This window comes from Drosophila elegans, unplaced genomic scaffold (assembly GCF_018152505.1).
Source record: "Drosophila elegans isolate 14027-0461.03 unplaced genomic scaffold, ASM1815250v1 contig_149, whole genome shotgun sequence".
NCBI classification, from domain to species: Eukaryota; Metazoa; Arthropoda; class Insecta; order Diptera; family Drosophilidae; genus Drosophila; species Drosophila elegans.
The window spans coordinates 26,133,817-26,159,002 of record NW_024545513.1 but is presented as its reverse complement, the minus strand read 5'-3'; the positions used below and the strand labels follow the sequence as shown (position 1 = coordinate 26,159,002).

At 34.2% G+C, this 25,186-nt stretch overlaps 1 protein-coding gene across 22 annotated transcripts in view; it reads left to right on the top strand.

Moving 5' to 3' along the window:
• Positions 1–25,186, top strand: part of LOC108145587 (voltage-dependent calcium channel type A subunit alpha-1) — an 84,134-nt gene that overhangs the window by 46,855 nt on the left and 12,093 nt on the right. For 5 of the 22 annotated variants that reach the window (XM_041707050.1, XM_041707042.1, XM_017271101.1 and 2 more), the window contains 12 exons: positions 495–659; positions 1,698–1,808; positions 2,404–2,487; positions 4,348–4,356; positions 7,032–7,034; positions 10,250–10,432; positions 12,492–12,586; positions 14,912–15,193; positions 15,872–16,074; positions 16,385–16,593; positions 22,945–23,162; positions 24,040–24,076. In XM_041707050.1, the coding sequence (XP_041562984.1) occupies positions 495–659; positions 1,698–1,808; positions 2,404–2,487; positions 4,348–4,356; positions 7,032–7,034; positions 10,250–10,432; positions 12,492–12,586; positions 14,912–15,193; positions 15,872–16,074; positions 16,385–16,593; positions 22,945–23,162; positions 24,040–24,076 (1,599 nt within the window). Of the gene's footprint in view, positions 1–494; positions 660–1,697; positions 1,809–2,403; positions 2,488–4,347; positions 4,357–7,031; positions 7,035–10,249; positions 10,433–12,491; positions 12,587–14,911; positions 15,194–15,871; positions 16,075–16,384; positions 16,594–22,944; positions 23,163–24,039; positions 24,077–25,186 lie in introns of those variants that run through there. The other 17 variants (XM_041707055.1, XM_041707052.1, XM_041707058.1 and 14 more) reach the window with 13 other exon arrangements.

The window sequence follows — 25,186 nt, the reverse complement described above, 5'->3', positions numbered from 1 at the left end:
TAACATTTTAGCTTGGACCTGAGGTTAGAGCACCAAGTGTAAAATGACATAGTTTTGACCTTCCAAGTGCAAACCCCATACAAACACTCCCTTTAGAAAAATCCCGAGAATAAACTGTAAATTTAAAAACGGGCATGTGTTAATTTAATGTATTCGCCATTAATTAAGGGGGTAGTACTTTTTGTTTTGCTTAAATTCAAATTGCATACGCCTTATCCTAATTTGGGTTGATCTGTCGAAACTGGAATACATTTTTACTTTATTAACAATGTAGTTAAAACCGATGTGTTCATTTTTAATGTGTGTATATAGAATTATGAACTCATTCGTAATGCCAAATTGTTTTTATAAATTAAATACTTTACAAATTAGACATTAACACAACTTAGTTAGTTATACTTTGGAAAAAATGTGTTGTGTATAAAGTTAGCCACGAACGCCAATTCAAAGAACATCCAAAACCAATTAAATCATTACATTTCTCTTCACTCTAGAAATCCTGCATCGATTTTACTATAGGAGCACGCCCACTTGAACGCTATATGCCCAAGAACCGGAACACTTTTAAGTACAAAGTGTGGCGAATTGTGGTGTCAACGCCTTTCGAGTATTTCATTATGATGTTGATCGTATTCAATACTCTTTTGCTGATGATGAAGGTAAGTTTTAATATATTTAAGAACTTCTTTTTTAGTTATACATTTTGATTTGTGTCCCTTACTTGTATTGTATTCGTGTAACGTATGTTACAGAGTAACAGAATAAATGTGTTTATGTTAGCTTTGACTAGAAAGTAATAAAACGGTGCTTTTATTAATATTGTTTTTATACCCTTGCAGAGGTACTAAAATTTCAGTCAGAAGCTTGCAACGCAGTAAAGGAGACGTTTCCGACCCTATAAAGTATATATACACTAGAAGAGTCGATGTCCGTCCGTCTGTCCGTCCGTTTTTACGCAAACTGGTCTCTCATCTGCATGAAACTTTCCCAAAAGTTGTCTTTCTATTGCAGGTAGTACATAAGTCCGGACTATAGCATAAAGCTCCCATATGAACAATCGGAACAATATATAAAAAAAATAAAAATGTTCTGTTTTTTAAATTTTTTTTATACTAATTCGACATTGGTAATGCTTAAATATTTCAGAATTATGGTTTAAATTTCATCAAATTCGGACACCTATATCATAAAGCTCCCACGGAAACAATAAAAATATGAAAAAAAAGGTTTTTTAAATGTAACTTTTCTGTTTTGCAATTTTTTTAAAAATTCTTTTTAATTTATTAATATTTTGACAGTTCAGAATTACGCTTTTAATTCTATTAAAATCGGAAAACGATATCGTATAGCTGTCATAGGAACTATCGAATAATTGAGCTGCAAATCATCATTTTAAACATATACGCAAGTAAGTCATAATATTAATATTTTCAAGAATATTTAATTTTTGAAATAGCTGCAAGGGTATATGAACTTCGGCTTGCCGAAGTTTTCTTCCTCTCCGTTTTTTTTTCAAATAGTTTGTATAAAGGGAATTCTCGAATAGGCCTCTTTACTCAATAAAAAATAGAAACAATGTGCCCCCTTCCGTAACTTCAATTTCTGTAGATTTATCGGCATCTATTTTGTCCAAAACTATGGATCCATCTCCGGAATATAAGTATACAAATTGTATCTTAAATCTTAAATCTTAACAGTATCATAATCAAGGAGACATGTATGAAAAGTCACTGAAGTACATTAACATGGGATTCACTGGAATGTTTAGTGTAGAAACTGTCCTGAAAATCATTGGATTCGGTGTCAAGGTGAGTAGCTGTGTCTATAAAGGTGAAACCTAAGAGAGTGGTTTGCCTTATTTTAATTTGCGTACAGGATCACGTTAAACTTTTTTTCATATTCATATTTGCAATGGTTATACTTGAGCCTTCGGTCTCGTGCTTAAAAAAATACTTTCCTTTCCAATGATAAACTAACCTAATCGAAAAAGGTACATTTATTCAGGTATATTTCAAATAGTTTTACAATGTGTTCAATATAATTAACTACGCCATCTTTAAAAAGGTTCTTTAGAAATGTACATTTAAATGGAATGAAATGGTATTATTCTGATTAATTAAAAACGAAATTAATTGAAATTGATTTTATTACTGCTTAGGCTAATGAATTTGAAATCATAAAAGATTTGCCTTTTTTTGAAGATTACTCAAATTTGTATTTTGATATTAAGCATTAACTATTCTTGCTCCACTCCACATTAAAATATAATTTATTTAAATCAAGTATACCAGGATACCTGCGAATGGTTTAATTTTAATTATGTTTTTGAAACTGGCTATTAGCCAAGAATATAACATTTATTTGTAAGCTTAAATAATGTGGTTTTGTTTGGTTGCGTTGTAGAATTTCTTCAAGGACCCCTGGAACATATTCGATTTAATCACCGTTCTGGGCAGCATTGTGGATGCACTGTGGATGGAATTTGGGGTAATTATCAGTTGCTTTTCACAACACGACTCAGAGCATACATATTATTGTTGTGTTCGATTTCTGTGCCGTTATGCAAGACAAAACAATGTAATCCTAAACTAAAAACCAATGTATCTAGCTTCATTTTTTGCCAAGATACAAATATACACCTAATCTTTGACACACCTACACATTTACCAAAACACGCAATTAAGAAAGAAGAAAATATGTAATACGTCTCTATATAATTATCTATGCAGATTTGATGCGTACGGCCATATGTGTCTCAATTATACTTTTAAGTCTATATTGTTTCATAACCAACGCTAGGTACATTAACATGGATGTTCTTTCGCTGAAAATATATATCTGAAAATATTGAGGGAACCAGCTAAACCGACGATGAGGAATACAGTTAATGTATTTGAATTAGTCGCGGTGCAAGAGACAAAAGTTGTAGGATTTCGCACTTAAAAACTTGTCCAACGATATGATTAACGAAAGGGCTCTAGCCGATATGCCGAATTGGCGTTAGTTGCAAACTGTTAACGAAGAATATCTAATACACTTAGTTGCGGGGCTCAACCGCTTAGGCTTAAGATATATTTTAATCCAGCGCAACAGTCAGGATTTGGCACTATGCACAGATGGCAAGGACAGTACAGTTACACCCACTGTTATAACATGTTATTTTTATCGTTTTACATTCGAACACCTATACCTAAATTTGTACATTAATTTGTTTATTATATATAAAAGCCCAAACACACAAACAGAATATCCAAATCAAACAGAAACGAAACAAAACATCACAAATTACCAAAATTAATAATCATATTTCTTTTTTGATTTCCTTTTCCATATTTATTTATGTACGAAAACCAAAACCAAATGTGGTTTCAAAATCGGGAAAACCCAATCCGAATCAATCCAAAAATATGTTTCGATGAATGCAAATAAAAAAATAAATTACATAAAATATATAATAATCACTCACGCAATGATATATATCTACACAATAATGACAACAAACTGAAACCCACGCACACATCTAAACAAATGTGTAATTTCTTATAACTCACGCAAATCTCCACATCTATACACTGGTGTAAAATTATTCTATATATAATATTATTATATATGCGAACGCAACGATTTACATGTACATTGCAATTGGCCACATCGGGAATGAATTGAAACGAATTCAAACAACGTTCAAACAATAAAAACTTAAACACAAACAACAACAACAACAACCAAAAACTATACCATCTATGTAATTACAAATACAAAATGCAATGAATGTGCAACAAACTCTATATGTCTCTCTCGATCACCACCAACCACCAACCACTACCACTGATCCACTGATCCACTACTGATCCACCGATCCACCGATCCACCGATCCACTGATCCACTACCACAATCACCATGCCACCATTTCACCACCGAATTTGTATATGAAAAAAAATATATAAACTCACTGAACCAATCAAATTTAAACGATTATATGCAAAATGTCAACTTGATACCGACCAAAAACCAAAATCAAATCAAATCAAATCGAATCGAATCGAATCAACCTAAAATGGAATCCCAACCAAATCAATCAACAAATCAACCAAATCAAATTAAACAATCAATCGATCAACAATTTCGATGAAACTAATCTATCATCTCGACAATCCCATGCATGTGTATGTGTATGTCCTGCTACTGTGTCTGTAATCGTACCGCGTGCACGCACATATACACATGCATTCGCATCCATACACGTGCACACACACAAATGTGGCACGTGCCCGTGTATGTGTGGACGTGGTCCTTCATCTACAACTACATCGACTACAACATGTACAACCAAACGACACAACCAGCAGCACGATGTAAGTACGAAACACAATCTACACTGATTTTGCATTTATCCAAAAAGTTTTGATGTGTACCAATCAATGAACTTAGATTCCGCTTAACTGCTAAGTAAATGGCCTTCCACTAAAAAAGCTTATTAATTACGATCCTCTATCTTTCCTCTTTCATTTTGTTCTCCTAAAACAGACTTAGTTTCATTTATTTGTTGTCGACAGCAAAGCGTCATATTTGCAAAAATATATCTATATTTATACCTTACTTACTCACTTCGAATAGCCATTTCTTCGTTCGACAATGTATACTTATTTATCTTATTTATCTTAGTTCACCCATCTTCCTTAAATTTCGTACTCTTATTTCATTTTTCGATTTGGCAATCAGTTTTCTGTTGCATAGCACACTACCCTGCGATTTGTACTTGCTACTGTGTCTCTCTGTCTGTCTCTATATCTACGTATCTATATTTGGTTACCTTTACTGTCTTTCTGTGTCTCTTGTATAAAGTTGCGTGTAAAAGCTTATAGTCCAGCATAAGCTTATAGTGGAATGTACAGCAAGGGATGGGCGGAAATACTTTGACATGTGTATTGAACAGGAGATTATAGACCAATTTTAACTCCTTCCGATTTCGGACTTCCAACAACACCGTAAAATCATTGAATTTATTACTAGTCTTCAGTGGCCATACAATTAATATTGTAAGCGAAATATAGCAATCGTGTTTTATAAGTAATTATTGTATTTAAAGTGACTTCGTTGCTTGAACTATTTTAAAGATCCTATTGTTGCTCATAAAAATTCATAGCGGTTCGACCAGAATTTTCGAAGTTTTTTTTGTACTTCTATTATTGCACAAGGCGTTGCATGCCCCTGCATATGTGCCTAAATTCTAACGAATTGTCATATACATATTTATTTTTTTGGTAATAAATATTTAAAGCTTATATTAGACCATTGCTGGAATGGCCAAAACATTAATGATTAAGCCTTAAAGATCTTGCATATCTTACCCCTTTAACAACTTTTTGCTTACCAGTGTGATTTCGTAATGTCCTGCTTAATTAACAAAAATAATGAATGATTAATAAGCAATTATAATCCTTTTAAGAATAATAAGTGCAAATATGTACATGAGTCCTTTTTTTTATATATAAACGAACAAATAGTATGCTATACAGAAATAGTAATTCTGTCTAAACTTCCTTGAAAATGGTCCGATTCGGACCATTGAAATGTTTATACTATTATAAGTTTATATGCGATTTGCAGGCTTGCATGGCCAAAGTTTGATTAACAAATCAATTTCAAACATCTTAAATTGTTCCCGAAATATAATTTTGTAAAGTTAAACTAAAAAAAAAAATTTTTGAAGCACATAGGGTATTTTTTGGTCTCTACTGTCTTTACAAATATAAAGTTATGTGCAACTATAGGATTGGATGCAAAACCTTAATAAACATATACCAACAATTTTAAATTACAATTCATCTGAATATGATTTAATAAATGTCAAATCAAAGCTTTGTAACACACACGAACACCAGATAGGGAACTTTTGCTGAACTGATCGTGCCGAACTGAATGTGCGTTGATATTATGCAACTACTGTTCGAGTTTGATCGACCTTCTTCCGTTTGGCTTACATTGCACATGGACTCCTTTGGCTTAATCGATATTGCAATTTCACAACAAATGTCACACACACAACTCGTTGCGGTTAATGCTCACTCATTCTGTCATGCACACAAATACGCAAACCCCTATTGTAAACATAATGTAAAAGCCACATACATATACGCACTTGAGAGTATCCGATCTTGAATAATTCTTCGATAAATATCCGATATATAAACGATAAACAGAGCAAGATCGCAATCATTGTCATCATTGTCACATCGACCTTTCGCATCGGATGAGGTGTCTTATAAGCTGCCCAACAGTCAAACACTAACTGTAAGTAGTCGCACCCGGCGAGGTCTGCGAATAATTGCATTGAGGCCAACTAATGACACCAAGCGAGGTACTTAAAAAGGCTCAGACTCGATAATCTTTTTATATACGTCTATCGAATTCTGTTGATCTTATAACATTCGTACACTTGATCCTTCAAAAGCATGATTTCAGTACTGTCTGGTCTTTTTGTTGAGAACCCCAGCCCATTTTACATTCTCCGCTCTCCGCCTGCTCCTGCTACTGCAAGTTTTCTCTCTGGGTAATGTTTTTGCAGGTTGAGCAGTAATTTCTCTACCATAAGTCCCAGGATGGCTTTCAAGATTTGCTTCCTCCTGCCCCAAATGCCCAAAACCAGATTGCTCCATTTCCTAATAACACCTTCACGTTCAGTTTTGCTATGCTCACATCTTTCACTCCCATGACTGCAACTTAGTATGGCCAGCTTTAAAGTTGGGTTTGGATTAGCTTTCGTTACATCGCCTGCATGCCACTCACACTCGCACTTTCAAATACATCCAGATCTACACACTCAATCACTAAAACTTGCGATTTTAATCGTTCAATTCACTCGGGGTGTTTTTAATAAGTTCGCTTCCGCTTGTAACACGCAACCATATGTTATTTAACCGCTTAAGAAGTTTCAATGCTGAAGTGTGGCATAGTTGCTTGCCGGCTTGGTTGTTCCAAAACAGATCCCGGTAGTCCCTATGGTGTGTCTGGGTAAGAGAGGTAAGAGGATGTCTTAGTCTCAGTTAAAGCTTAAATGAAATCCGGCTGTTTTATCCGTTTGTGAGGTAAATTTTTGTTTCGTATTTTATTTCGTCAATCCACGCCCTTTTCTGTTCTATCAAATACATTTTTAAAGTGAGTGTTCGAATATAACAGACTTCGTAGAAGGTAATAAACAAGCTTAGCATAGCCAAGCCATTCTGCGAAAATAGAAATATCGACTTAGAACCTTGCTGAGCTGTAATTTTCCTAAGCAATTGAACTAGAATACAGACACCAATACAGATACCAATGACACATATACACACACAGAGATATATATATAGACAACATAGAAAACTCTGCTTACTGATATTGATCTTGATCTATCTTTGTATACCTGCTAGAAACTGCAGAAAACTTGTCCTACTAATTTTCAACTCTACTTTATTTGTTTCTGTATTTTTCAAAAAAATCTCAAAAACTGTGTAAAAACCATTACGAAATCAACAAAAATCTCTTGAACGCCGCCCAACGAATTTCGTTTGACCTGTGATCGATTGTCAAACGTCTGAGTAAAATAAAACTGCACCGAAAAACAATCCAATTGAATACAAAACCAATCAAAAACATTTCTTTGTTGTATTCGTCTTGTAAATTGCAACGATCCGAACTATATCTGAATATCTGATTGCAATCAAAAACAAACTGCTCAATGATAAATTCAACAACACCAACCACTACTACTACAACTAACAACAACAACTACATCAATGATTGAACAATTGCCTGAATCGTCAAAAAAAAAAATTAAACGTTTCTTATGCGGTATATGAGTAATGTGCACATTGATTTGTCTCAAAACAAATCCAAAATTTTGAATTAAAAATGGTTTCTGACTAACAGGATGTAAGTAAACAAATCTATCTTCCCATGCTTTCTACTTTCAAAACTAACAAAACTCCAACATCAACGGTGACAACAAAACAACACAACAACTTACAAAATTCTTTGACTTACTAGCCAATTTAGAATTACCTTAACTACTACCAGAATGTTTACCACGAATTGTAATTTCAACTTTGAATTCTTTATATACGAGTAGATCACATTGTCGAATCATCCGTAGATTCAACTTTATTTTATTTGTTCGCCCACTCTCTATTTATTTACTCTTAGCTAGTTAACAAATATCAGAGAGCTTAGACAGGGCTGGGCCTGATCTTTGTGATTATATACCTGTGTGTATTTTCCCGCATCCTTTATTTTCAATTTTCGGCTAGAATATTCCAATTAAGTTACTTTTAAGTGCGTCGTCCCAAGTTTCCTAGGATTCATATCTTGAAAGGAACAACAGCGTGGAATTGTTCTTTATTGTACTCCTCTCTATCTACCCGCATACCCCTCAGAGCCATTGTATGCTAAGCGCAGAATCCCAGGTAGATATAGCCTTTCTGCTTAGCTCATTCTCTATATCCCGTGTATATATCTCTCGACCAATTGGTAACCCTGTTGGTAACTTCAGTGTGCGCGAGTTTCTTTTGTTTTTATTTACGTATCCTACACCAATTTTGTGCAACAGGCAGCGACAGTGTTGCGTCACAGCTTGCTATTTTGATATCTAATCTCTCATCAGTTCTAGACTCCGTAGTCAAATAATGTTTGTCTCTATACACTTTTTAGCTTTAAGTATGTGCAAACTCATTACGTAATTAGACTAAAAAATGTACATTCACACGGGATTAGCAAATGGTAATCTCGAAATTGGCTTAATTGGTTCCAAAGAGATTGTCTCGACTCTACAAGATGCTGTCGACTTCGTTCAATCTTTTTCGAATAAAATTAAGCGCTTCTCCCGGAGCACACCCTGTTAAATTCGGGTAGAACTACTTTTCGTTTGTTTCAGTGTACATATACAATATTATTAACCACAAATAGTATATAATTTCATGTTCTGCAGTGTCGAATCGGCAACGCGAAGGCTCTATTATTCTTTGTTACATATTAATGCAGATCCTACGGTGAGGCGGTATGCGTCCACAAGTCAGCGGTTGACGTGTTTGGTTATTCATTACCCGACACCCAACACCCAACATCTGTGTGTGCAGACGTATTAGGGGTACCACTATCCTCGATGGCACCCTGAAATGCGTCCGCCCATGCTAGAGTCTCAACAGCTGATGCGTAAAATATTTTGGCCAAAGCCCCAGTCGAACCGGCTTAACATTCGACTTCGGTTACACAATAGTTACAACGCCACGTGAATAAGCAATTAGTACCGCAGCGTTAATTTCCTCCACATGGAGTAATTGCCAAGGCAAATTATTGTACATACTTACTTAACTGCTGTACCGTAAAATTGGTTTTCGCCATCCCAGGCCCTTTGCAAATTATATACGTAGAACACGCCTCGCATGTTCCACTTTACCTTGGGACGATTAGTTTAGACGAAATACCCACGCACAAACATCGCTTTCCAAAATGTTTTCCTTAGACGATCAAACACATATGTGTATTTTTCTACTCCGTACAGTTTGTTATTAGTATTTGGCAGACGCCGACGCACAAATCACTATGTTTCTGGTGATCATTTAAACACAAAACACTGAAGCAGATACACATACACACAAAAACGCTAACAGGCAGTAATACGCACAAAGTACCATTTCAATATATTTTTATAGACTTTTTATCAAAAAAAAAATGATTAAAACAAACTTATATATTTAAATCTTAAAATGGTTGCAAAGACAAGTTTTTTTTTTAGCATTTGGCCTCGCTCTTACTAACTACGAGTAAAACTCAAATTGGATCGTCTTTACTTTTATTATTTGTGATATAGCGAATTAACAAACATAGCTTAAATGATTTTTAAAAATTCTTATGTACAACTAACCAATGAACCTACCACCACTTCTATGTATGTAACTATTTACTACTTACTACCTACTACCTACTACTTACAACAACTGCGCCTAACCACACACTACTGCACCTAACCTTATACTACTCTTACTAACTACTAACTACTAACGGAACGAGCTACTTATCGATAGTTTAGATTGAAATGCATCGAATCACGTAGATCGATGGCGACGCCTTCTAGTTCTTTGAGCCGAGCTCATCGAATTCGTATGTTAAGACGGGAACGTTAACCAGTCTAATGCCAAATTCCTTATCTGTTCTGTTTTCTCTCTCTCTCTTTGTTTCTTCGACTCTCTTCCTTTGGCCAATAATATTTTACAGTCGAACTCAATCAACGTCGGCTTCCTGCGTTTATTTCGAGCGGCGCGCCTTATCAAATTACTTCGTCAAGGATACACAATACGAATTCTCCTGTGGACATTCGTACAATCATTTAAAGCACTTCCTTATGTCTGTTTGCTAATAGCAATGCTATTTTTTATATACGCCATTATCGGCATGCAGGTAAGTACCGGATCCAAAAACAAAAACAATGAAAACTTATAAAACCAATGAAAAGTGAATCTATGTACTAGGGCTACCAGTTTGTGGAAGTTACTTGTATTTCGTTAGCTTGTTGGCGGTCGGTTGTAAGCTTGCAGGCTCCACTCACTTAATGGTGCAAAGGAATCAGCTTAATACTTTTTGGGGTTGAATATTCCCTGTTGCTGATAATCGATTCCGGTGGTCTTTTAAAGCATTTAGAATAAGTAATTAGTTTTTGGTTTGGTTTTGCATTAGTTACTTTTTAAACGTATGAAATAGTTTACTAAATAGACATGACTGTTGGACCAATTTAATGCCTATTCATTCAATTATATTGCTTACAACAAAACAAAAGGTTTTTGGCAACATAAAGTATGATCCGGACACGCAACTCAACCGTCACAATAACTTCCAGTCGTTCTCCGGTGGAATCATGCTGCTCTTTCGGTAAACGAGAAAAGTAACCTAGTTAGCAATAGTAATTTAATAGCGATTACCAAAAGATGGCACAACAGTCACTTATACTAAACATTAAACGTAGTCATATGTCGAGTCATAATTCGAGAATACCCCATAAGTGTGCTTATAAGAGGTCCGCCATCGTATAAACCCACTCCCAATCTTCGATGGTGAATTCGGTCGCTGTAATTATACTAGAGGCAATACGCTGTGGTCAACTTCCCATAACCAAACAAAAATTTCGATCATCTCTCCATTGTTTGTTTAAACTTCAAACTAAATTTACGCATACTCGCATTCAATCAATCAAGGAAACAATGTATGCGTTTAAAAGTTGTTTGATCCGTATTGCTTGGAGTTGAGATTTGAAATCGAGCTACATGTTCGTATGCCATTAGTAGCTTTGATTTTGTAATTGTTCCATTATTCTGGACTCGTTTTCAACACTATTCGAATGTGAATGTAGCTTTCCATAGCACATTATGTTTTAATGTTGTTCATAGATGCGCTAGCTTTTAACGTTTATTTTCCTTAATGTTTGTGTTTTTGAGAAGATACCAGCCGTGTATTCCCTAAACTTCAAATGACACTGCTTCTCGAAACAAATGAAAATAACGTCAAATAGTAATCCATTAAGCAGAATATATACTACCTTTGTTATGTTATCACTTATATATTTTTATAAAGATCTGCCTTATTCAACAATGCCTACTTCTTTCTCATTTGAAATCGAATCCCATACTATATAATGTAAGAATGTTTTAAAGCCTTTATTTGTTTACCAAAATGGAAAACCACATTAGAAGCCTTAAAATAAAATAATATCTTTTCTAATGTACATCACTTTAGGAATATAATTTTTAATAGGCAAGTAAAAGAAAAAAATTAGATTAACGAAGATATATATTTAGTCAAATCGAGCATCATTACAACCATAGGTTTGCATACGTTTATGCGAAGTCGTCCAAAGGAACATTGGACTTACTCTTTGCAAGGCTATACAAATTTCATAACTAAGTTATTTGAACCTCGAAAGTAAAAGGTTATCGCAAATGGCCCCTTCTGTGGTTTTCCTTGATATATTTTTTTTTTTGTACAAAGTCATATTTTTGTTTTATGTTAATATTATCTTTTCTTGGTAGTTTGTAAGCCGAGTAACTTCTTAATAACGTAAAACTTGGTTATAATTATTTGATTGGAGAGCTTTTAAGTAAAAGATATAAGTTTTTCAATGTTGACTGCCATAGAGTTTTAGCTGTGCAATTCCCAAACTATCCATTCACACCCACACACCTACATCGACTTTGAAATCGGGGGAAGTCGTCACACATTATTTACGCATATTGTATGCAGAAGGAGGATTTCTGGTCCTCTTAACCCACTCTCACACATGGATTTGCCGTTGTTAGTAGGCGAGGCGGTATCGAAGGTTTTTCGTTGAGTGTAGTGACAGCAGTGTGGAGGATAATGAAGTGGAGGCGAATCTGTGTAATGTGTATATAACTTAATTATTTCAATTTCTAAATAAAAATGAACAAATAATCAATGCATTCTTTACCGATATTTAAATCGTGAATAGGTGTTCGGGAATATCAAACTAGGTACGGTGGAAAATTCCATTACTAGACACAACAACTTCCAATCATTTATTCAAGGCGTCATGTTGCTATTCAGGTACGTAACACCTAGATTTCTCCAGTCTTTTGCAATATGTACTGTTATTACCCAACCAAAAGTTTCGACTCTCAGTAATTAAGTTAATAGTTATACCTATAATACAAGTTAGCATAATTTAACTATACCACTATCCATATGCTCGCATTGATAGATTTTCTTTCAAGTCGCGATGTTATACTTTATATCTAATTGTAAAACAAATAGCTTAGCGATAGGGTCATCTATGGGGTGGATAGCACCCTGAAGGCGGAACACACTAGCAACAAAAATATATTATGTCAGTTAGACATTTAGAAATTAGAAGCCTTGAGGGCATTTACTAAGGAATTTTAACATTATTTCATTATAGTTTCTTCTAAAACGTATTATCAAGTTGTCACCCATTAATAGTGATGCCAAACAAAAAACTAGACTTTAGACTGACTTTCCTAGCATATTTTTATATAATTTGTGTTGGTTTCTAGTATGATGAAATATACATTTCTTCGAGGTTCCACAAGCTGATTACGGATCAAAAATGTCGAATCGCTTGGATTTTCGACAACCATAAACGGTGGTAAATCCATAACTACAACCTTAAACAATCAATATAAAACAACTCAGATCTCCAACCAACTTCATTACATACATTCGTTTTGCGTAACAATAATTCAAGTTTTTTTGGTACCTGTGTAAGTAGATTGAGTTCTAGAGTTGCGACACTGATTCAACAAAACTGGAATATACGTATACATAAATGTAATATCTATGTATTAACAAACCTGTAGAGCTATATTACAAAATTACTACATCTAAACGCAGCTTGATTTTTCGAAGTTTGCACTTTTCGTTGTTGCAGTTAATCAGTTGGGATTTAAATGAAAGTTTAATAGTTTTAAAGTATTGCTGGTAATTTACGTTATAGCTGTATACATACATACATTTATAATATATATATTTCTCATAAACTTGAACGACGCAAGGGTTTACCCGTCCCTATTTATATTTATTTATAGCTACATATATATAACGATAGTAAAGTTAAAAGAACTCTCGGTTGACATATGTCTGTATAAATGTCATATCATTACATTTCGTTTACTAGCAACTCGTCCTTATGAATATATTACACATTTATTTTTATGAAATTAGGTATGACAAGTCTATAAAAAATGTTTTCTGAATTGATAAAAGTTTTCGTTTATCAGGAACTTCCGCTATTACCAACCATAGGTATTTTTAAACCGTAACTTAGTCTGTATGTAACTACATAGTGTTTTGAGAGAACATATAAAATAGCGGGTAGACTCCGAATTTATTTTATTTTTAACTTGTCTTTGTTTGTAAAAATTCAATTGCTTATATAAATAATATTTATATATTTAGCTTATAAATAAAGTATTATTAGTATGAAAACAATAGTTTAATGGTAATAATATTAACTAAACAAATTAATTGTGTAGTCAATAATTTCAAGGACAATAAATAGTAAATTGGTTGCAGCTTCAAATATTAAATAAGTGATCTTATCAACAATCCAATTTGATGTATACTGGTGCATTTATGTACGAGATTAGACAAATTAAATATGGCACTTTTAGCTTTGCAGTCATCCGATTTAAAAAAAATTCAAAAGCCCCACCCAAAATCGTTGAAAACAACCATGTTTTGTCTTACGTACTGTATTATAAAAATAATGCTATATCAATTATCAACATAGTTCTTATAAACTTAGTCGTCCGATCCCGTATTTCCTTTCTTTTTATGTACTAAATCTTATGGAAATAAGGCTATTGTAAAAGTGGCATCCAGATATGATCAAAATTTAATTTGAGCTTTTACGTTCTAGTATGCTGCAATCTGAAAAAAAAATTAAAATCATTAAGGTCCCATATAACTTAATAATATAACTTATAATCCTTTCTCAACGGATTTTTAATTCTCTTGTCGATTTTATTATTTGAAAGTGTAATGTAGATTTCAGAGACCCAAATTAGTTTTTTTTTACTGAAGAGTATTCTGCAGTTTAACAAAGAGCATATCTTTTGTTATTATATAATCATATATAGAGTAAGCTGTACAAATACCCTTAACACCACTCAGCCCTGACTACCCCAGAGTTACCTGTATGTATATACACTCATCTACTTATCTGTAAATACATAGAACTTGGTCAGTAGTAACGAACCGACATACTCAAAAAGTGCCTATTCATACTAAAATAATCATACTTAGTTCTACCTGTACCACAAATGTGTACCCTATTTAGATAGAAATAAGCTCAATTTGCGTATTAATTATTTGTGTCATTTTGCCCAACCACTCGTGAAAATGGAAATGCAGGTGTGCGACGGGCGAAGCCTGGCCAAACATAATGTTGGCCTGCTTGAAGGGCAAAGCCTGCGACGAGGACGCCGAAAAGGCCCCTGGAGAGTACTGCGGATCCACACTGGCCTACGCCTACTTCGTATCGTTTATTTTCTTCTGCTCCTTCCTGATGTTGAATCTGTTCGTCGCTGTCATCATGGATAATTTCGATTATCTCACAAGGGACTCCAGCATATTGGGTGCCCATCACTTAGACGAATTTGTGCGCATATGGGCGGAATATGATCCAAATGCGACGTAATTATCTGTTTAATATACACCACATAACACATATCCCCTTCAAAATCTTTTTTAGTTCTGTTTATAATTTCAGTTTCAGTTTCTTCCTTTCGGTCATTCAAGAAATGATAAATGAGCCGCGCGGGCGGCTCTTCTATTATATTAAACGATTATTATTTGGTCGTATTTGATTCATACTCGATGGTTGACAACGGTCCCGAGCGGCTTTGTGCACAAGTTTAGCTTAAGTTCTTTTACGTAAAAGGCATAGGAAAAGTGCAATTATTTTCGCATGCTTTCCCATGCATGAGACACCCAACCAGTGGTCCAACGTCCTAAGGATTGTCCGAGAGCAACCCAATCTGGCAAAGGATTTCGAGTCTTGCATGTCTTTCTTTGGGCCGATTATTTCCACTCTGAATTCTTTATGCTACAAGAAAAACTTACAAACAAAAAACAAACAAAAAAAAACAAACAAAAAAAAAACAAACAAAAAAAAAAACATACAAAAAACAAACAAACATAAACCAAAAAAACAAGCCCGGTATTCGTAGAGCGCAATGGTGCTACTTCTGATTGCCGGGTATCTCATTGTCGGGTCATTCGACTATAGCTTTTTAACTAGCCGAGGACCAAGTTCCGAGAGCTAAAGCACTCAACACCCCACTAACTTTTGCTGTGTTCCCGGATAACTAGTGGAAAAATTCACTACACGGAAATGTACGACATGCTGAAGAACATGGACCCACCGTTGGGATTTGGAAACAAATGTCCTAACCGATTGGCCTACAAAAAACTAATACGAATGAACATGCCCTTAGACGACGAGTTGAGAGTGCAGTTCACCACAACGTTATTTGCTTTGATTCGGGAGAATCTCAGCATCAAAATGCGGGCGCGTACGTATCACATTCACACAGTTTTTTATAAAAAGTTGTAGTTAGTCCTATCCTATTTACTCCAAATGTTTTTATATTTAATGATGACGGTAAAAACTGTTTTATTTGTTGGACCGAAACTAAAGATATTTATTTCCGTTCCTATAATATCGATCTTTTTAAATTTCTTGTTGGAGAACAATTATAATTCCTTGATTTCCTTGGGTTACTTTTCTTAAAAAAAAAAAAAAAAAATAGTGAGGAGTCGTTGTTGTAGTGGTAACGGTCTGATGGACATATTCTAATCCGATTTCTCACCTCCCGTGCTCAGCTGAGGAGATGGACCAGGCGGACATGGAGCTAAGGGAAACCATCACGAACATCTGGCCCCTGCAGGCGAAGAAGATGCTGAACCTGCTGGTGCCGCCTAGCGATCAGCTCAACAAGGGCAAGCTCTCAGTCGGTAAAATCTATGCAGGTTTCCTCATCCTGGAGTCCTGGCGCAGCACGCGGTTCGGCCAACTTGATTCGGGAATGCCGGTAAGCCACACAAGAACCCCATCCAGCCCCTAACACAAACAACCGCACCACATCAGTTGCGTTGATTCGAAGATGAGTCGATGAACCGCGGCCAATTCACTTGGACTGGCCGCACTGTACAGTGCCGGCTAGTTTTTATGATACCCCTCCACGGTTTACCCAATAGGAATATTGAGGCATAAAGAATAAACAGACTTAGGCAGATATTTCCTACCTCAATTCGCCTTCTTTATTATAATATTAAGTTATTTATAAAAAATCGCCCTTAATTTAAGGAAACACCTTACCTTCTGGTCCCAATTTGGTTTTAAATCTCAAAAAACTGCTCAAAACTGGCTTATAATATGGTTTTACCAATACAAAATTGTTAGTGTATAGCGGCTTCAAAGGTTTTGCGAATTTATCGCAGTGTTAAAAATAAATTGCTACTATTGCGCTTTAAGAAAATAAGTGTAAATTAACATGAGTAAGATTTGGGTATTAATTTAAACTTAGGTTTGTTTTCAAGACTTCAAGGAAGGTCCTAAACTTCCTAAAAGAAAATGCAGTCCTTAGTTTTAGAAAGATTTAAAATTTTTAGGTCGATTTTTATATTCGGTGTAGGAAGAAGAAGGCGCGCAGATTTGTCCCATTCTACCATAAACAATATGCTTAAAAATAAACAACACCAACTACGAATATTCTATAACATCTATATAACATGTAATATTATGATTTTTCTTCTTATACGATTGATTATGAACTCTCTCATTGAATAACAACAAATAAAATAAAAAACCGTAATCAAATTAATCGAGATAATGAAAAATATGCAGAACTGGAAGGAGGTATATAATTAATTTTATATGCAACCTCATGTTAATTACATTTGTACATACAATACCCTATATATTGCACACATACATGCCCGTTTGTATGTGCTACAACTAACCAAACCTTAGCAGTACACACTCGCATTTATATATCTACATAGTTGGGTACAAATATGTAATTTAACGTACACACGTGTACAAGCAGCTGCCCATAATTGGCCCAAGGCCCCTATCAAATCTGATCCTTGCGAAAACTATTGTACTCCAAATTTGAAATTGTTATGGGCAGTCAGGTGGGATCAGAGGCGGATCCAGTGGCGAATTGAAATTAATTGATAATTTTGTGTTAATACAGTCAAAATTGAAGACTTTTTTTTGGAGAATTAACCTGCCTTGGATCTGCCACTGTGTGGAATGCATAATTTTCTCGAACTAAACTAAGTTAAACGTATCCTAATCGGGAACAGAAAATGTTGCAATTCAATAGGGATTGCGGTTATCGTTAACTCGTGTAATGAGCAATAAAAATAAAGTTCAGTAGAAGTCGAATTTTTAAGTAATTACTTCTATATTCCCATATATCGGTAGAGTTGACCAGTTCGTATTTTGAATCTCAAGTTGCGATTGTATGTTCGTTATAAGTAGACACGACCAAACCAGAGTTTACACCTTATACAAACTGTATGTGTATGTATTGATTCTTAGATATTTCTAGAGGTTCGTCGTTTGTTTTTACACTGAAATCCGGAATAATTCGAACGCAACTTATGTTTGACACAACTTGAGAGCCAAAATAATATCAAAAAGGATTTACAAAAGTCAAGGGCCATCTTCACACACTCCCCACACACAATCCCCACACACAATCCCCCAATCTCCCTATACTTAGGGCCGGTTTCTTGATGTGCAGTTAAAATTTTTCCAAACGTTAAACTTACCAAGAAAGATACTGTTGTTACATTCAAGCTCAACTTAAGCTTTAACTGGACATAAAAAAAGTGTGCCTATGTGAATAAATACACATGTACTGAAAGAATTAATTTAATGTTTTATCTGTTATCCTTTTGTGCACTACACACAAACAATCAATGACCAACTCAAAATTGAAAACTAAAAACCTATAATTAAAATTGATTCATTTTTAATAAACGTTAATAATATTTGGACGATGTGATAATAATTACATCAATAATAGCGGAAGAAGCCGGAAGACGATGATGAGCATAAATATAGCCCAACGGCAGTCCAAGAGCCGGTATATAATATATTTACATATATATACCTATCCATACTTCGCTTGGTTTTTCTTTCGCCTATTAAAGCTCCTCCTCTTCCACCTGTTTTGCGTCTTCTACTTTTGTACAACTTTTCACCATTCTCGGCTAGAGGCATGTTTACATACTCGCCTAAGAGTACTAATAACTAGGAAACCAGCATAAGCCTGCCAATCCATATAACAAACCGCAACCAAATCCAGTGCAAACACACCCAATCCTATATTTATACATTTGTAGATGAACACCAAACTGCAATGCCATGGTCATGTTTCGCTTCACACACTAGCCAACCAATCTTTATACTTGATAAATGACTGTACACTTTCCACAAACTAAGGATTCTCTGTGGTCTGTAAGACGTGTCCCATGTGTATGCTTTATTTTTAAATATTTAAATTTTAAAACTCTATGGTAAAGAGGGCTTCGACCGAGATGTCCTTTTTTATGAAAATTTTGTTGATTTATGTGTATATACATACATTGATGTGCAGGAGCCACGAATTTTCGCTGCATCGGGACCCAAAATGTTCTATAGTTTCGAGAAAGCCAAACATACCATCCAGCAGAGAAACATAATATCAACAGTATTAATACAATACAGCTATCGAATTTCACACGCCATAGTTGCCAACAAGAATTGTATATATTTTCTATCATTTTTTAACCGAATTCCACTTCTTAAGTGGCATCTACGTCTAGCGGTGCAGACGAGAAAAATAATTAACTCCAAGCTACTGAAATGTATCATAAATAAAATACAAAAAAACCTCCGGGTTTTTTGTTTTCAATAAAGAACCCCTTTACATCGAGCCGGCTTAAAACAATCATTAAAAAATGCTCTATAGACCTATAAACGTCTTTTAAATAATTTCTTATCTACTGCTTGGGAGCATTCTGGGTGTAAATTAGTGACCATGGCTGTAGCAGTGACATGCTGATATTCAAAATATGTTGAGTAAAGTCCAACAGCGAATTCTTTAGGATTAGCCAATACTTAGATTTACATTCGTATAAAACTCCCTATTTAAGTACACTTTAAACTTTATGACAGGAACCCAGAAACGTCTGGATAACTTGTTTGAACCTCATAAAATCCAATGCGAAAATTATTTAGTCTTTAGGAAATAGTACAGCTTAAACGGCTAATATTTTTATATAATATAATACTGTGGCTATAATTCTAGTTTTCTCTAGTTGAAACTTGCTTGAAACTCACCCAAAGCATCTAACCTTGTTTGATCCAAGCCGAAAACTCATGGCTAACTAAATTATATTTAAAAGTATTGAAATTTGATAATCATTTCGATGATTTTTCGTATCATTTTTGATCATTTTAAAAACGATATTTATGAAAATATTATTTTGGTTATCTTATATAAAAAGTACATGGTTGTAGTACACTTATTGAAATTCTTAATCAAAGTCAAAATAATAATAACATAATAATGGAATTGCCAATTAAAAGTAAAAAAGTAAGCCAGCTAAACGTTTTTGACGGGAGGTAAAAGACTATGCACCTTTTAATACTGCTTTTTTTCGTCGAATGGATCTAATTCCACATCAATTTGAGATAGCTTAAAAAAAAAACAAAATTCACATCAATACGAAAAACTTTTCGTATAAGCATGGTTCGTAAATATCAATCATTTTAAATACCCCAAACATTTTTTAAGTTTCAAACCAAATTCCACTTTTTGAAAGATATTTAACGAGGCCTGGATAGAGATTTCCAATACCTCCAATTGGGAAGAGATTTGAAAAATTCGTATATTTTTTTTTGATAAAAACTGCACACTATTTTTGTAGTGTTAATCAGCTCCACAGGAGAGTCGATCTATCCATGTCTGTCTGTCTGTCCGTCCATGTGACCGTCCGATTGTACTTTCTTTCTTGCTTAAATAATTTTTTAATGTGACGTCACTATCACAATTTGTACATAGAAAACTTTGTAAACATTTTTGAAAAGGCGTTGCCGTCGAGGATAATAAATCATCATTAAATAATGTTAATAATACAAACAATTTTTTTTTTGGTTCGCTTTGAAATTATCGTTACTACTCAAACTAAACTTATTCGTTTACGACCAAATTTCAAACAGACCTTTTGCTTTTAAGGGGTGGGTACGGTTTTTTTCTGAATCAACAACATGTTGAAAACATTCTGTACAAATTTCAAGTCAATCCGAGTAAAACTAACGGAGTTACAACTTTTTAAACGACCGGCGTCAAGGCGTCTTCGAAGATTCACGCCTACTGGCTTAATTTTTATTATTGTTTTTTGAAAAAATTTTCTTACATTTTTTAAAAATTCTATAATAATATATAATTAAATTAAAAAAATAATATAGGTTTCGCCGTAAAAAAAATCATAACAATATACTTTTTTTCGCCTTTAAAACCCTACATCCCCTATGAAGGACCCGACAAAGCTATTTTTTAAAGTACGGAATGACTTCGCCCTTTAGTTAAGTTTATTACACACTATCCTGAATCCTTTTTTGAATAGCGCACTGTTTCTTATTGATAGATTGGACTTTTGCACTAAACCACAAAATGGCAAAGCTATAGTCCCGAGTTAAATATATATATATATAATGAACCTTTTGTACAAATACCCTAGATTGATCTAAACGCGTGAATATATCATTAAAATTAAGTACATAAAACTGACAGTGAATGGATTTAATAAATTCATTATTTTTATGAGAATTCAGGCAAATGTCCCATATTTAACATTTTAGTCTACTCGTCGAATTGCTGTTGAATTTCTTGTAATCTAACCGCTAAATAGGCATGCTTTAGGTAACCAAGGTAACCAACCTAAAGACACGAACTAATCTAATTCAAAAAGCAAGCATGGAAGATATTAAAAAAATCTGATAAATTTTGTAATGCTAAATTGCCTATATGACATTAGCCTTAAAATGAAACTAAAGATATATGCAAAGAGATACAAAAATTCTTGTAAAGACAACAAGGTTTTAAGAAACGAGGAATCAAAAAGATTTCGTGGTCGGAAAACTGTATTATTTGTAAAGCTACCTTTAAAAGGAACATATCTTTATTTGAGACCAAAACAAATAAATAAAGAGTTAAAAAACCAATTTTTCTTTTCAATTGTAATTTGTAATTGAATACAAAAGGGAAAACATTAACTGGACAGTAATACTATAAAAATCGAACGCATTTGATGCATTTGGGGAAAATATTAAATATTAGAAGCAAACGTAGACGATCAAAATTTTTGAGCCCAAGTTTTTTTATATGCCTTGTACAGTATTTAGGGACTTTTTAAGGTCAATGTCATATGGTCTATTTAAGATTATAACTAATTTTAATGCCACATATATAGATCGTTTTTTAGTTTTATTTCTTTTGTCATTAGTAAAAATATTTATACATTTGGTATTCACTTGTTTCTTTGACCGTTTTGATAAATTGGCACATAATAGAAAAACAAATAATATTAAAAACAATTGTCTTATAGCGGTACCTCTTAGATTTTCTTTAATCATAGTGAGTTGTAAAAATGTTTGCGCATGCTTTTACCGTATTAAGCAAGCCTCTCTTTTAAGCTATTTACCAAATCTTAAGCGAAAGCATCTCTTATACATTGCCTCCTTTTAACCTACATATTACCGACACAATCCGAATAGAGCTTGACACATCTCGAAATGCTATATACTACCATACCTCAATGTAAAGATATTAAGCAGGGGCTATTGCCCCATTATTACATATGTATACACCAATATATGCTACGCATATGTACATTTATGCGAAAATAACAATATTTTTGATTATCATTTTTGTTCTGTAATCTACTCAAACTTTTTAATTATTCTATAATAATTCTTACATTCCATTTTCAATGCTTATACAAAAAATATCAAAAACAAAACCAATCCCAATGCGTTGCAATGTTACTACATCAATACTCACCACTCACCCAACTTTAACCACAACTGTGTCTACAATAAACAACAATTTAATTGAAATGCAACACTATCTGAAATCTGTATCTCTACAACTCTAAAACCAAATAATTAAAAACAACACACGAAAAATATTCATGCAACCGAACTACAACGAACAAAACGAAACAAAACGAAACCAAAACCAAAACGAAACCAAAACCAAAACGGAACGGAACGGAATGGCAACTCAAAATAAAATCAAAACCACTGCACTTTCCTGTCTACTGTCAACTACCAACTACCAACTACCAATTGCCAATTGCCAACGGCAACCAAAAATCCGTAGAAACAATCATTTTTTAACTGCCTCCTCGATATGGCCGCCCTTGACAAAGGAGGATCGCGTCAAGGCTCCATAAGTTTCGAGCCAAATGGGGAAGGAGCCGCCAACTCACAAACACATTTGTTAGCCAGCACGCACCACCACCACGCAAACGGTGATGCCGAACACAACAGTTTGGCAACACTAGCACGGCGGAGTACGATCAGAAAACGATCAGTTAGGTAATTTAAACAGCTTCAATCTTAACTATAGTCCGTTAAGTGCAAAGTATCATTGTCAACGCCATTACCATTACCATTACCATTACCATTACAACGCCATCAGCATCACGGCCATCTAAACCCATTCGATCATCACTCCATTCCACTCATCACCAACCAAGATGAGCAGGTACCCATCCCAAGAGCGGACTCATTTCTGATTGTACTTTAGAAACTCTAACCTGTACTTTTGAAATAACAAGTGAAGCCTTGCGACCCGTTCCACGGAATAATATTTATTCCGCTTTGCACAAAAAAGTAGGCTACTATAATACTTATATCTTCAGCTCAAACTTCCTTTTCCCAATAATAACAATTTACATGAGTAGCTCGCTTCGCAGTCAGAGTCAACGAGTGATTCAGATATTGCCCCAATCAAAGGTTTGGTTCTGTCTTAAACCTAGAACTTCTTAACTAGGTTCATAATAATAAACATTTCTTTGAATGAGTATGTTCATAATAGCTATCCGTTCAGCTGCAGTTCGTCTGCAGTCATTTTCAAAAATATGAACTTGGACTTGAAGTACTCTAAAAAAAATGATTCAAGTATGTAAGACCTAATTTCTGAATCAATTTTCAAACCAAATCCAACCTATAGAGTTTTCCGAACTGACGGGATGCAATGGAATTTAGTCGGTATTCTCTCTGATCGTGAGATCCACAGCATACATTTACATACATGCATAAAAAACGTTCGTTTCACACACTATCAAAATACAATTTCTACTAATAACACCTACCAACACAATTAGTTACTAACTACAAGATCTTTGTGCCTTTGTGCATTTCAACATTGACATAAGTAAATTGTTTTTCTTCTAATTTTTAAATATTTCAGAAACAAAAAGGTGAATAAGTTTGATAAACTCCAAGCGGTAAACCAAAACGAAATTATCAAAAATTTACTAATCAAAAATAATAATTAATTGTGTATTATATAAATATATGTGAATACTCTTTGTGTCCATACTCAGTTTCCGATATAAATGTTGTTCACAACCGATTAAGTCAAGTAATCTACTAGTACCTTTAAAACATACTCACTCATAAGTATATGTATAGCTGTACGCGCCAATGTACCACGTATCTATGACTCTATGACTATGCAAACTATGAAAATGCCAGGTTGCATAATACATAATACATATCTCATATATACATGCGCACATGTGTGTACTGCGTGTTCGACCTACTTTAAATGTTTAATTTGCGTTTACTCAATAGTGCAATACATACTCGTACCTAAATGTTGCATAGCAATTTTAAAAACATTAGAAACGCAAAACTTGGCTTAGTACTCGTACTCAATGTTGTAATTTGATCGTTTCTATAACCACTACATGTACTCCTACGTACGTAGGCGTTCGTTCCCTGGACAAGTGTTATGAGTGACAGCGAACAGTGGGTGGAAAGGCTTTGGCAAAGGTCCATTCAACCTATCCAGTCCTCCCACACGATTCCGTTTTCTAATCCTGCCAGTGCACAGTGGGCCAGAAGGTTCAATTTTGTCCAGAAATGCTGAAATTAGGAAATTAACTCTTTGAACTAAACTATTATATATGATAACTACAACTGCAGCTTTTTTTATTACATGGTGATATTTTTTTGAAATTCTTAATTGTTTATGATTAATGTCTTAAGATTAAAAGATAATTTAAGCAATAATTACGAGAAAAAAATTGTTTCCTTCGCTTACCAAACTAATATAACACTTTGTAATATTCGATGAGAACAAAAATACTAACTTTAAAAGATCATTTAAAAAAAAATATTGTTTGCAAAAAGTACCTAATTTTGTATATGCTTAATTTTTTTGTGTTATAATTTATTCAGATGTTTGGAACGCAGGTATGATCAGCATTTGCGTTAAAATTTTTTCTCTTAGTTTAAAAGTTTGGTACTTAAAACTTACGCAATCGTCTTTTTTTATGAGCTGACAAGTACAATTTGAAAACGCCTGATCGGACATCCATATCATATAGCAG